The sequence below is a fragment of the Lytechinus pictus genome, chromosome 4 (genome assembly GCF_037042905.1).
Source record: "Lytechinus pictus isolate F3 Inbred chromosome 4, Lp3.0, whole genome shotgun sequence".
Taxonomy (NCBI): domain Eukaryota; kingdom Metazoa; phylum Echinodermata; class Echinoidea; order Temnopleuroida; family Toxopneustidae; genus Lytechinus; species Lytechinus pictus.
The window spans coordinates 24,823,589-24,836,348 of record NC_087248.1 but is presented as its reverse complement, the minus strand read 5'-3'; the positions used below and the strand labels follow the sequence as shown (position 1 = coordinate 24,836,348).

At 34.1% G+C, this 12,760-nt stretch overlaps 1 protein-coding gene across 3 annotated transcripts in view; it reads right to left on the bottom strand.

Moving 5' to 3' along the window:
* Positions 1–4,376: 4,376 nt before the first annotated feature.
* Positions 4,377–12,760, bottom strand: part of LOC129259285 (uncharacterized) — a 76,653-nt gene continuing 68,269 nt past the window's right edge. For 2 of the 3 annotated variants that reach the window (XM_064098707.1, XM_064098708.1), the window contains exons 13-15: positions 10,019–10,395; positions 8,746–8,847; positions 4,379–4,929 (exon numbers count right to left, since the gene is read on the bottom strand). In XM_064098707.1, coding sequence (XP_063954777.1) covers positions 4,917–4,929; positions 8,746–8,847; positions 10,019–10,395 — 492 coding nt within the window. In that variant the 3' untranslated portion in view covers positions 4,379–4,916. Of the gene's footprint in view, positions 4,930–8,745; positions 8,848–10,018; positions 10,396–12,760 lie in introns of all 3 variants that reach the window. The other variant, XM_064098706.1, reaches the window with a different exon arrangement.

Here is a 12,760-nt window from a genome sequence, read left to right as displayed (position 1 = left end):
TGATAATTGTTTATAAACTGATGAAGTAGTACAATTTTTTTTTTTTGCATAATTTTTTAGATATGTAGTTACCACGGCAACATGATTTGTGACGTATGGAAACATTATTTCCTGCACATTTTGACCTCGAGACCAATGCGTGAGCCACATTTCATTTCATTTCAAACTTCGTTTGGCGGGGCATAGTAAAAAAAAACTCCAGTAATGCAGAACAATGCACAAAAAGAACAATGAACAAATAATATAACGACGTTATGTACTATAGTATTTACACAATATACAGACACCACTTTTAAACTTACATCAGATACCATGTGATTTGATTCAAATACAGTAACAAGCAATATTGCGAGTTTGTAGAGATTGTTGAACATAATCCGTTTTTTAATTCAACCTTATACTGTTATAGCGAACCATTTATGACCCATCTTTTCCTGCACGCCAGTAAAAGGTTTGCCACGCATGTTTGTCACGATCTTCGCATTCATTTTTAATACTTCCCTGTATTGACAAAAATGGTTATCCTGATCTCTTTAGTGTCATTTCTCTTTAATTTTGTGTAATCTGTAGGCAATAAGGTTTTTTTCCTCTTCTGATTTTTTTTATTATTCATAATATTTACAACAATATTTTAAAGAAAGATGCACTGTACAATAATAATAATAATAATAGGCATTTATATACATGTAGCGCCATCTATCTAGAAATAGTCTATTCCGAGGTGCGATGTCATTATTATTACCCCAGCTTTAGCTCGAGCTGCCTTTCAGCGCTCATGCATTCACTCTCTCTACAAACTTTTTCGACAGCATCCTCCATTCATGGCCAGTTTGTATGATTGTACTAAAATATTTTTTTATGCTGTATTTGCTTATTATGTCAAGATGAACAAACAAAACATTGTATGCCATCGCGGAGAATTGGAAAGAGTGATATGATAAATTGAATGAAATTATGAGATGATAGAAACTCATCGGATTTTGTTTTTGTTTGGTCATCCCATCAATCTCTACAGTATATAAAATGCTACAAATCAAGACACCGAACCAATGATGTAATGAGCGATATAAAACTATAATTTGTTTTTTTTTTACCAACATATTAGGATGTTTGCATTTCTCTGCTTAGATTACGTTTGGTACAAATCATGTAGTTACCTTTTTTACAGACGATTCAACTTCATATCACACATTAGAATGATTGCTTGTTTCTAAACAAGATAATAACAATGTAGAAGTTCAATGAAAAGTAACTCTTTAAACAAAAATTTGAGTAAAAAGTATCGTATCAGGCATTGTTTTTTTTAAGATTGTAACTGCTCGGTAGGAATGAAATATGTAATAGAACTATGACAATATTCGATCAAATACAACCCTCCATGGTAGAGGACGGTCTTACAGCTGCAGTGGTTATGTTTGGGAATCTTTTTATCTTCGACTCTTTTTAATTCATTTCATTTCATTTCAAACTCCGTTTGGTGGGGCATAGTAACTACAGTAATGCAAAACAATGCACAAAAAGAACAATGGACAAATAATATAACGACGTTATGTACTATGGTATTTACACAATATACAGACACCACGTTCAAACTATTTACACCAGATAGTATGTGATTTGATCCAAATACAGTAACAGGCAATATTGTGAGTTTGTAGAGATTGTTGAACATAATCCTTTATTTTAACCTTAGCGCGAACCATTTATGACTGATTACCCATTTTTCCAGCAGGCCCGTTTAAGGAATGTTATGTTTTTCACGTACTTTACATTAATTTTTACTGTCCTGTATTGACAAAAAAATTATCTGGATATCTATTGTGTCAGTTCTTATCAACTGCATGCAATTTGCAGGCAATAAGGTATTTCTTTTCGTTTTCTTTTTATTATTTATACGATTTACATGGATATATTAAATTGATGATGAATTCTACAAGCTATTTACAAACATTTTAGCAGCATCTTCCATTCATAACCAGCTTGCATGGTATTCATATATTTTCTTTGTGTTGTATTGATTATTATGCCAAGATGTACTTACAAAACATTATATGCAATCGCGGGAAATGGGAATGAATAATAAGAAAAAGTGCATTAAATTATGAGATGAAATAAGCTCATCGGATTTTGGTTTTGTTTGGTCAGACCATCAATATCTACAGTATATAACACGCTATACAACAAAGCATCGGAACAATGATATAGTCGGAAATACAACATTATAATTTGTTACTTTAATAAAAATATTAGGAAGTTTACAATTTTCTGCCTAAACTACGTTTGGTACAAATCATACACCTACCCTATTTACATACGATTCAACCTCATATCACATAATAATTGATTGCTTGTTTATAACAAAGGCTGTAACAATGTAAATGTTCAATGAAAAGTGCCTCTTAAATTAAGAAATCAGCATAGTAATAGTAAGGCATTTAGAAACGCTATACATAGTACACTATATCATAGCGTTTACACTGTAGATCAATTTACAACGCTTAAAAAGCTACATCTATCCTGGATACAAGTACATTTTCAACTGTTTCTTAAATCTATGAAGAGAAGTTTCAAATCTTAATGTAGAGGGAAGCTTGTTCCATTATTTTGCCGCAGCAACAGTAAAACTACGTTCACCGGCCTTGCTCCAGGTTGTCTGATAGGTTAGTCTTAAATTATCTCCCTGACCGCAAACCTTCTCATAATGATTATCGTATCAGGCATAAGAAATAAATTGCTTACGAATGTCCATGCACTTTAAAAAAAAAAGGTTATAAGTGATCGGTAAGAATGAAATATCTAATAGAACAGTATATACAAAAATGAAGTTATAACAATGACAATATTCGATCAAATACAGCCCTTGTTGGTAGAGGACGGTCTTACAGCTGCAGTGGTCATGGTGGTTACGTTTGGGTTTATTTTTATCTTCGACTCTTTTGAATCGGTTAGTAACAAAATAATTCAAGGACCCGTCCACCTCTAAGAAGATTGATTTCTATGAAATAGGGGATTAAAAAAAATGTAACCACTGGAAATTATGTCCAAATCGGATGTTGTAAGTATACCGAATTATGACGTTACCATGTCATTACTACAACGAACCGGCTGGTTCTAAACCATTGGACAATTATGTATTCACATTTATACTTGAAAAAAATTGTGATGTTTTTGTCTCTAAATGTAACCATCATTCTAAGGTTGCAAGCGATGAAATTCCGATAGCAGCCATTTTCTCCGGAGAAACGCCTGTTATGTGATATGAGCAGTTCGCAATATTTCCGGGTTCATTTGTTTGGAACCAGGTCGCCATGGCACTGTGGCAACCGACGTCATCGCTTCTAAAAGTCTAACAAGTTATAAAGTTTTTAAAGAGTATTGCTGATTTCCATGCATACTTGGTAATGAAATACGACAGGAATAATGAGTCAGTTACTTTATTAATTACCAATTTGCATAACGACCAGGATGCGCATAATCACTGATCTGTAAATGTAAGCAAAACTTTAAAATGTCAACTTTCTTCTTTCGCATCCGATTGAGTTTCAGTTTTCATCATTCTGTTTGATTTTTTTTCTTTCTTTTGTATTACCCTTTTGGTCAGGGTTGACTTCGACAATTCACTTCACTGTGAGGCATCCTCTCAAATCTACAAGTCATCAAACTATAGGTATTAGAAAACACAACAGAAGGCTAGGAGGACAGAATTTGACCTACTGACTCCAAACTTTCGCAGCAAACGATGTCCTAAATTCCATCAAATAATGGTTGCATTTGTGTAGACCTATTCATTTATTATTTTACATATTTCTCTAACGCCTTCTCTTACATCCGTTGTGCATTTGAAAGCCCCCCCCCCCCCCCACCCCCCTGAGTATTACGCAGGGTACGCGTAACGAGGGGAGGCGAGGGAGGGCGGGGCTTCGACCACTAACGGTTAGTGGGTTGAAGCCCCGCCCTCCCTCGCCGCCCCTGACTTGGAGAAAATAGGTCAGTAACTTACTTTCTCCAAATCCGTGCAAAAAACCTATTAAGGACCATATGCTTATGATTTTGTGTATTGTTAGCCCCCAAACCCCCACCCCCTTCCAATTCCAAAATAATTCCACGGCCAACGTTACCGAATATCATTCTCTTCATATGTTTTCTACTTTCATCCTATCGTGTTCCGCCGTATTAGACACTGAGGTGAAAGAAGCAGTTCGTGATTAGACATTGATCATGTTGATATTACAGAAACTGCATGCGCAGAAGATGATAAATCACGTATATCCTTAAAATTCGATGTGCAGTTTAGGTTTACCCTATGCATATTTCAAGATAGAGGCAACACTGTGATATATTGCCTTATATTTATAATCTTTCATTTTTCAAATTTTCCTCCTAATATTCAAGAAAATTTTGCATGGCTCATATTGAGAGCGTTTATCTCTCAATTTTACTGAGGTCATTATGTTCGTAAGGAAGTGTGCAGATAAAGATGATAATATATTTTATTCACAAAATCGGCTGCTTCCTAAATTTGCTGCTTCAAATCTAAAGCATGTTGACTGAAAAGCATTCTCTAACACAGGGCATCAGCCAACATTACTAAAACCAGTAAAGTTGTGCTTTGAAAATAATGAGATACGCCCTGGTAGTCGCTATTGTCAAAATACCTGTATGTTCTCGTTAAGATGCACATTATCATTGGGCGGCGGATCTCGTTCGATCAAAGAAATGATAGCGTTGAATGTCTAATAGGTCCATGATTTAACCGACATATTAAGAAATGGTTGAGGTGTGGGATCTTCATTATCAGTAAATCTGTTCCAATTATGGTACTCCGAAATAAAATAACTCATGGCTTCTTGTTGGCTACGATCCATAAATATTAAGCTCGTCTGATTCGTCATGACCTTGATGCCGCAACCTCATCTTCAAAAGTTCTCACTGTGTATTAGTGTGTGAGAGAAGAGAGAGAAATATACACATATTAATAAGGTTGTTGTGTATTGGCAAAAAAAGGACTAATAATAAAATAATAAAATAGAGAAAGAGAAGTTATCGAGTAATACAAAGAGAGATTTGCATATAATAGAGTCTGGACAGAAAGTGAGGGGAGAGGGAAGGGAATAAATAGAAAGGGAGAGGGCGCGTTTGCCCAAGGAGGGGGGGGGGGTATTACACAGTGATAGGGTTGCAAAGGGCTGGAAACTTTCCGGAGATTTTGGAAAATTTCCATGGAAAGTTTCGGGAATTTTCAGCTGCCGGGAATTTTCATTGTTTCACAAAAAAGTGACAAAATCTGTTTTTAAAAACAAAATTATAAATTAATATCCTCGAATATTATATATTCCATTTGTATCAAAACTATTCTTCATTCTTTAAATTGCCCAGGGTATAAATTATTTAGCAAACTGTAGATTACAGTACATGTATCCATTACACGATGGAGCATTAAAGCTTTTCAATTCAACATGGGAAAAAATGAAACTTTGCGTTACACTATTTTTTATTTTTCTTTGAATGTCAATAGTTTTTTTATGCCATTTTATAATAACACGTTAAGACAATATTGCCCCCCTACATATAGTCTGCACGCACAGACCCTTATTGAGACTTTAATCCACAAGTGGGTCTTCACACAAGACTAGCACAAATATAACTTTTGCTTGAACAAAATGATCTTCTGGAGTCATTGGTAGAAACTGTAGGCTGCATATTCAGACCACTTTCCTCGATGAAGGGTTTGCACTTGTCTACTGTGCAAAGCCTTCACTCGACTTAAGGATCTGAATGTGCAGTCTACTCATGCCTTGTGTACTAAAGGCCCTCTCGCTCAGGCAAGTTTTTATGTGCTAGTCTTTGTGTGGAGACCCACTTGTTGATCAAAGTTCCATCCATGGTCTGTGCCTGCAGACTAGGTATGCACAGCATACTTATCCCACCAGCGGCAATGGCGCTGGCTTGTGTCTCTATTTTGGGGAATCAGGTCCAGGAACAAACATGTTACATTGCTAATTTATTTCTAAAATGCCCCCCTCCACCCCCGAAAAAATGGGGGGGGGGGCAAGAAATAACAATAATGGCTGACTTTGAAAGCAATTAAGATGAATAATTTTTCACAAAGGGAGAAAAAACATGCGATAAAATTGTTGACCTCAAATGACCTTTGACCTTGATTGAGATTGAAAAAAATTGTTATTAATTTCATATCGTTTATGATATTAAATGACAATCTCATATCAGTTTCATTATACTTGATCTACCGTATTTTCAAAATAACGAACAAAATGTTTTGTTCTAAGAGGGTTAATTGAACTGAAATAACCTTAAAGCTTGAACCAGCAATTTGTATTTATACTCATCAAATTAACGCCACAAACAGCACAAAGTTCTGACTTCTGCTATGCAGAAATAAATGAGAAATAAAAAAATGATAATACAATATTAATAATGCTACTAACAATACTTTTATAATTATCATTAATAATGATTATCCTCATCTGCAAAAAGATTAGAATATCCAATAGGCATCATTGCATGAACAGTGTATATATATCCCTTGTGTTAAGAATTTGCAGTGTACATGTACTGCCATCGCACGTAGCATTCAGCCACTAATACAGTAATCAACTGTTACTTGAAATTCATTGAAATTCTGCATTGTCTGACTGTCTTAGCATAATATTTGGCTTTAAACTTGCTGACAAGAGAACAATCAAGCTTCATCTGCCAGGGTAACCATTTCAATTCATGTGTATAAATATCAGAAAATGTCTATTTTATCAATTCCCAACATTCTTTAATATTCCAGTAAATTGCCGAGAATTCCCAAAATTCCCAATAATTTCCCGTTTATTCACATGGAAAGTTTCCACCGCGAAAATTTCCGGGAATTTTGCAACCCGACACAGTGACCTTTATATTAAATTCGATTCAATTGGGCATATGATTATGAAACAGGCCCAAGTCCTTGGGACGTCATTTCGAGAAAATCGGGAAAAAAAATACTGGATATTTTATTTTGGGCAATTAATGTAGGCCTATATTTGACAAAATTACAAAACTTAATAAAACAAATTTAAGTATCATATGACAAATTAAGTGTATATTTTTTGATGAACATTAATGTTCACGATATTTGTGGGTGGGTTCTTTTTTCTGGTGAACTTGGGTCGCTTTACGAATCATATGGACATGGAACATCCTTACATTCATATACGTGGTAGAATTCTGTAGTAAGTAGTAAAGGAATGAGAGAGGTTGCTATGATACGAATGTAAGAAAAGCCCATGTCCTGTACTTGGGCTTTTCTTACACTCATACCAGATTTTCCTCCTTTATTTAAGACATTTCTGAGATGATTTTAGATTTATCATTTATACACAAGATGAGTTATTGTATAAGGAACGCTTTCTCATATTTAACTCAATTTCGCAAAAAATAGACTTGGGCTGTTCTCATATCCAGATAAAATGAAAATGAAAATGAAAATGTCCGCTAAAGGCAAAGCTTGTTCAGCGTGAATCCTCCTTGGACTTCAAAAAATATTGTCGACCTATTTATACAACTGTATACCCGTACATATTACAAAGCAATGAAAAAAAGAGAAGGAACAAAAAGATGGAAATCAGATTAATGTAAACATATTTTAAATTACTGACCAAATGCAAAGCTAGTCACACAAAGGGGTCTCCGCTATGAAGGATATATTGCGCATTAGAGAGGAGAAAAAGAAGAGAGAATGAATGACAAGACATAGAAGACAAGACATAACAAGATGCAGGACAAGACAGGATAAGAACATAATAAGTAAATAAGAAAAAAAGGGAGGACAAGTCAGAAGAGTGGGGATTATTTATTAGGACAGGTTATTTTTCGATTTAGCGTGTGCATAGTGAGTGTAGTAAATCAGCGTGTACCATGCTGAGAAGGCACTCAATAATAAGTTCACAACGTGATCGGATAAATATATTTTATCAATGACGTACAAAATCATGTTCGATTTTCGGGTACCGCATTGTAAGCTAACGAGGTATACTTTGCATCATCAGATGGTCTCCTTATCATTATGGTCAAGTGGTCAAGTTTTTTGTTGAATAGTCAGTTAGGTTCATGTAAATTTCAACTATGTCTAAAAAAATCATGATAATGTGAGAAAATATCAATAGCCATGAAAGAGTTCGGTTTCTTTTGCTGATTTCAGGTATTTGTTTTGCCATTGATTTTCATTTCATTTTATCATTCTGAATGCAGATTTACAATGTGATTTCTCTGCTTAAGACTACTCGAATAACAATACATATATTTCTTCATTACAAATATTCGACGGCATACTTTCTATCAGAATAATGAATATATACACTCGACAAAAAAAGTTTTTTCACATGAAAATGTCATGTCATATTGGAAGAGGAATATTGTCTGGTCATGTTGACATAATATAATTTGCCTTTAATCAAATATCTATATGGAATATTTGATATTTTATAAGTGTCCAAGAACTTTTTTGCCGTGTGTATTAAGAGGAGATTAGATGGAATAGCACAATGCAAGGATTAGATTTATTTTTTTATAATATATGGTTGTACTTCCGAAAAGTAACATTGATGCTCGCCTTATATCACTGTTGAAAAGGAGACAGAAAATTCGCAAATGAGAAACACACAAAAAAAAAACACCTAGACAATTCCTTTGTATAGGAAATCTGAATTACATATGTTGAAATGAAAATGTTTCATAAAACGAGGTCACATGACTTACCCCACTGGTTTGCCATGTACTATCTCCACCTTTATCCTATGTTCATCATCGGAATCAATACTAGAAGAATCTAATCTCTCATCAGTCCCACATCGTATGAATCTAATAGTATTAACGTGGAGAGAACACGCACATTCGTTGAAATAAAGTATTTTGTGTGAAAAAAACCCACCTCTTTTAATAAGTTTCACTTTCCTATACTTTGCTTCTATTGTGTTCTGTATGAAATCATACCCCTAGTTAATTTACATTATCATATTGTGTTCGAATTTTAGTCGGACTGTGTTCTTAGTTATTAGGATTATTTAAATTTACATACATGATTATCGACCCGTTATATACATTGTGTATTCGCCGATTATCTCTTTATTTGTACGTATAATTAATTTGTCGTAATGGTGTTTTCACTTTCAATTCCGTCGTTGTTCTTAATTTACTGAGATATCTTGTATTCTTTTGTCCCCTTCTTTCTTAGCGTTTTGAAACGTATGTATAAGGCGTTTTATAAATGTTGTATATTAGTATTATATGGGGGAAGGGTGGTGTGTGGTGGGCGGGCTAGGCTCGAGGGAAAGCAAAGTAAAATCACCGGCAAACGCGGACACAAAACTATATTTACTTTAAACATGGACTTACAATATATTGATATCATTTGTTGCATTTTTAAGGTATAAGCGATTACATTGATAACTACAAGGAAAATAGATTTACATCGAATGAAATGAAATCAAACTCAAACAAAATGTAAAAGCAAGGCACTGTCATTCTTAATGTGGAGAAGAGCATTATTCCATGCATGCCCATTGCCATCGAAACAAATTGAAATGTAAGGTAATAAATCCAGTAATTCATGTAGGATCATATTTAGTAGAATCAAAACCATATCAGATTACGCGTGATTATGTCAAAAGTGCAGTTGCACATTGTAGACAGACATATCAAAAGGGGAAATTAACTTTCATAGCTTTAATGTACGTATGGTAAAACACAGCATGGCATACATATAACGCTTTTTTTTTTTTTTTTTTTTTTTTTTACGGGGAACAATTATTGTATGTTATACACGGACTGCATACGCATGATATCATATCATATTGATTTGCATAAAGCATTGTCCATGGAGTTTCAAAAGAGGTTCTTGGTATAATTTCAGCAGTAAATTAATTCTCCACAATAAAGAACTTAACATTGAAATTTGAAAGGGTGTACTTATCAACCGATGAATGATCGTCATGACCCAACAGAGTATTAAAATATACTAAATGTATCTTACCTTAGGATCCTCAGATATTTGAGATCGTGTGTCGATCTGAAAGCTTGAATGATGCGTTCGGCCTGCTCGTTACCGAGTTTGAGATCTGTGAAAGTGACCTTGAAAAGCTGAAATGAGACCTTGCGAAGTGCATTGGGTAGTGAAGTGGGATCACCGTGGAGAGAAGCCGGTTCCTCACCAAACTCATCTGTTTGAATGGTGAGCTCTGTCGCTGCTGGTAGATGGATCCTCTGGATGACGTCACATCTCATCTTGCCCCATACCTGTATGGTGATCCTCTTCACATTGTCAAACATCGATCCACAACACTGCCATCCTTCTAGTGTCTCATCACTGATGGTCAGATCAGTCACAGTTGAGCTGGTGTTGCATTCATCCTACAATAGATGAGAAAAAAATAACAAAGTTAACCAAAGAGATTACACGACATCATACTAGTGGAAACATAATATCTATTTATCACCATCCACATCCACAATAAATGGACATTTTGTACATGCCGTGCAAATACATAATTAAGACAACAGATTAATTATTTATACACAAAGTAATGTAACATGAACAATATAATTTACACAAAGGACAGAATGAAAAGAGAGAGAAATTATTTAAAACGCTAAAGAAGAAAAAGCATCCAAAACAAATCTTAAAGAAAATTACAAATCATTTTAATCATAATTTAAAAAAAAAAAGGCATTAAGATTGATTCCTAGTAAGTTTTTCCTACACCCCATATTCAGAATATGCTTTCGAATTTGAAGGCTAAATTCACTTATAAACTAACATGTCTTGCAAATTATTTCATGAATACGAACAACGAACCAATAATTGCACATAAATAAAGTCAGACAAATAAAAGAAATAACATAGCACTGATGATTTCATAAAAATTTGATTTGAAATGATAAAATTATGGCATAGATTTTTTTTTTTGGTTTCACAAAACACACTATGCGTAGCATACCGATATGCAAACGAGAGAGTCGATGCTCCTAATTCACTATCCATTTCGTAATTTCTCGTTTTAATTAAACAATATTTTTATTTTTACAGTACAGAGACTCTACATCAAAGCACAATGATGTTACAACAATGGCAATTTACCTTGATTAGAGACCAATCAAATTTTGTTTTACATAAGGAGAAATATATCAAAATACAATTGTAAGTGGGTGACTTCATCGGTTTCCTCATCTCCATGATAATCAAAATGTGTACATAACTATTTTATGAATTTGAGCAAAATCTTATTTGACATCCAGTTTTGGAAACAAAATAGAAAGCTCATTTGATTTTCTATTTTCATTCAATGTAACCCTTCAAAGTGCTGTAAAATGGTATGCGGGCTCGGTATGGCTAGAAGAAATAACGCATTTTTACTCCACACCCTAGTACATTCATCAGTGTACCGTCATTCAGTGGCTGAATGAACCAAATATTTTGAGGGGGCCGAGCGTAGAGAGGCACAAAAAACAGCGAGAGATTGAAAGCAGCGAATAAATTTGTTTGCCTTTGTAATGAAAAAAAAATCATGTTGTGATTTTAATCTGTACTCTAATATTCATTTTTTACTATGCCGACAAATTATAAATGAATTTAAGTAAATGTAATCTACATCTTGTTTTGAGCCTGATATGCCCCCTAGTGTATCAAGATGGTAGTTTAATTATATAACATCTGAAATCAAAATTAGATTTAAAATTTAAATTTAAACAAATCTAATTCACAGGTCTCAATGCAGAGGCAAGAAAACGAGAATTTGATTTATATAGAGTAGGACCATAACGAAAATGTCACGCACCACACTTTGGGAAAATTCATTTTGCTAAAAACCCCGCACAAAACAACATTTTTTTAATCTGCTATAAATGTTAAACCTTAATCTGCATCACGAGGTGTAAGTGTTATATATCCTAAAGTAAATTTAAATAACAACTTTGGGTAAAACATACAGGCCGATTCGTCATGTGAAACATAATGATCATGATCATACTAGTAATGCAAACGAGGTTAATGGGTCAATCAGTTTTAACACTCAAATCACAATGATGTTACAATAATGGCAATTTTCCTTGATTAGAGACAGATCAAACTTTGTTTCACATGAAGAGAAATATATTAAAATACAATTGTAAATGGGTGACTTCATCAGTTTCCTCATCTGCATGCCAATCAAAATGTGAACATAACTATTTTTTTAATTTGAGTAAAAATCTCATTTGACATCCGGTTTTTTAAACAAAATAGAAAGCTCTTTTAATTTTATATTTTCATTCAATGTAACACTTCGAAGTGCAGTAAAATGGTATGCGGGCTCGGTGTGGCTAGAAAAAATAACGCATTTCACATCCACACCCTAGTACATTCATCAGTGCAATCAAATTCAGCGGCTGAATGAACCAAATATTTTGAGGGGGCCGAGCGTGGAAAGAGAGGCCACAAAAAAAAACAGCAATAGATTGAAAGCAGCGAATAATTTTGTTTGCCTTTGTAATAAAAAAAAACATGCCGATCCCAGTACAGATGTAAGAAATTTAGCTTTGATAAAAAGGGTTGATTAATTGCTTTCCAAACCTCCGAAATTGCAAGTTTTCCATTGCACTAAAAAGTTATCATCAAAACACGATACGATTCGAAAATTATTGGGAAAAAACACATATGTCTGATTGCTTTATGCTTATATCATCAGTTCATCATGTATCATTTGGTAGACCTCAAGAATCAAATAAGGGGCACTAATCC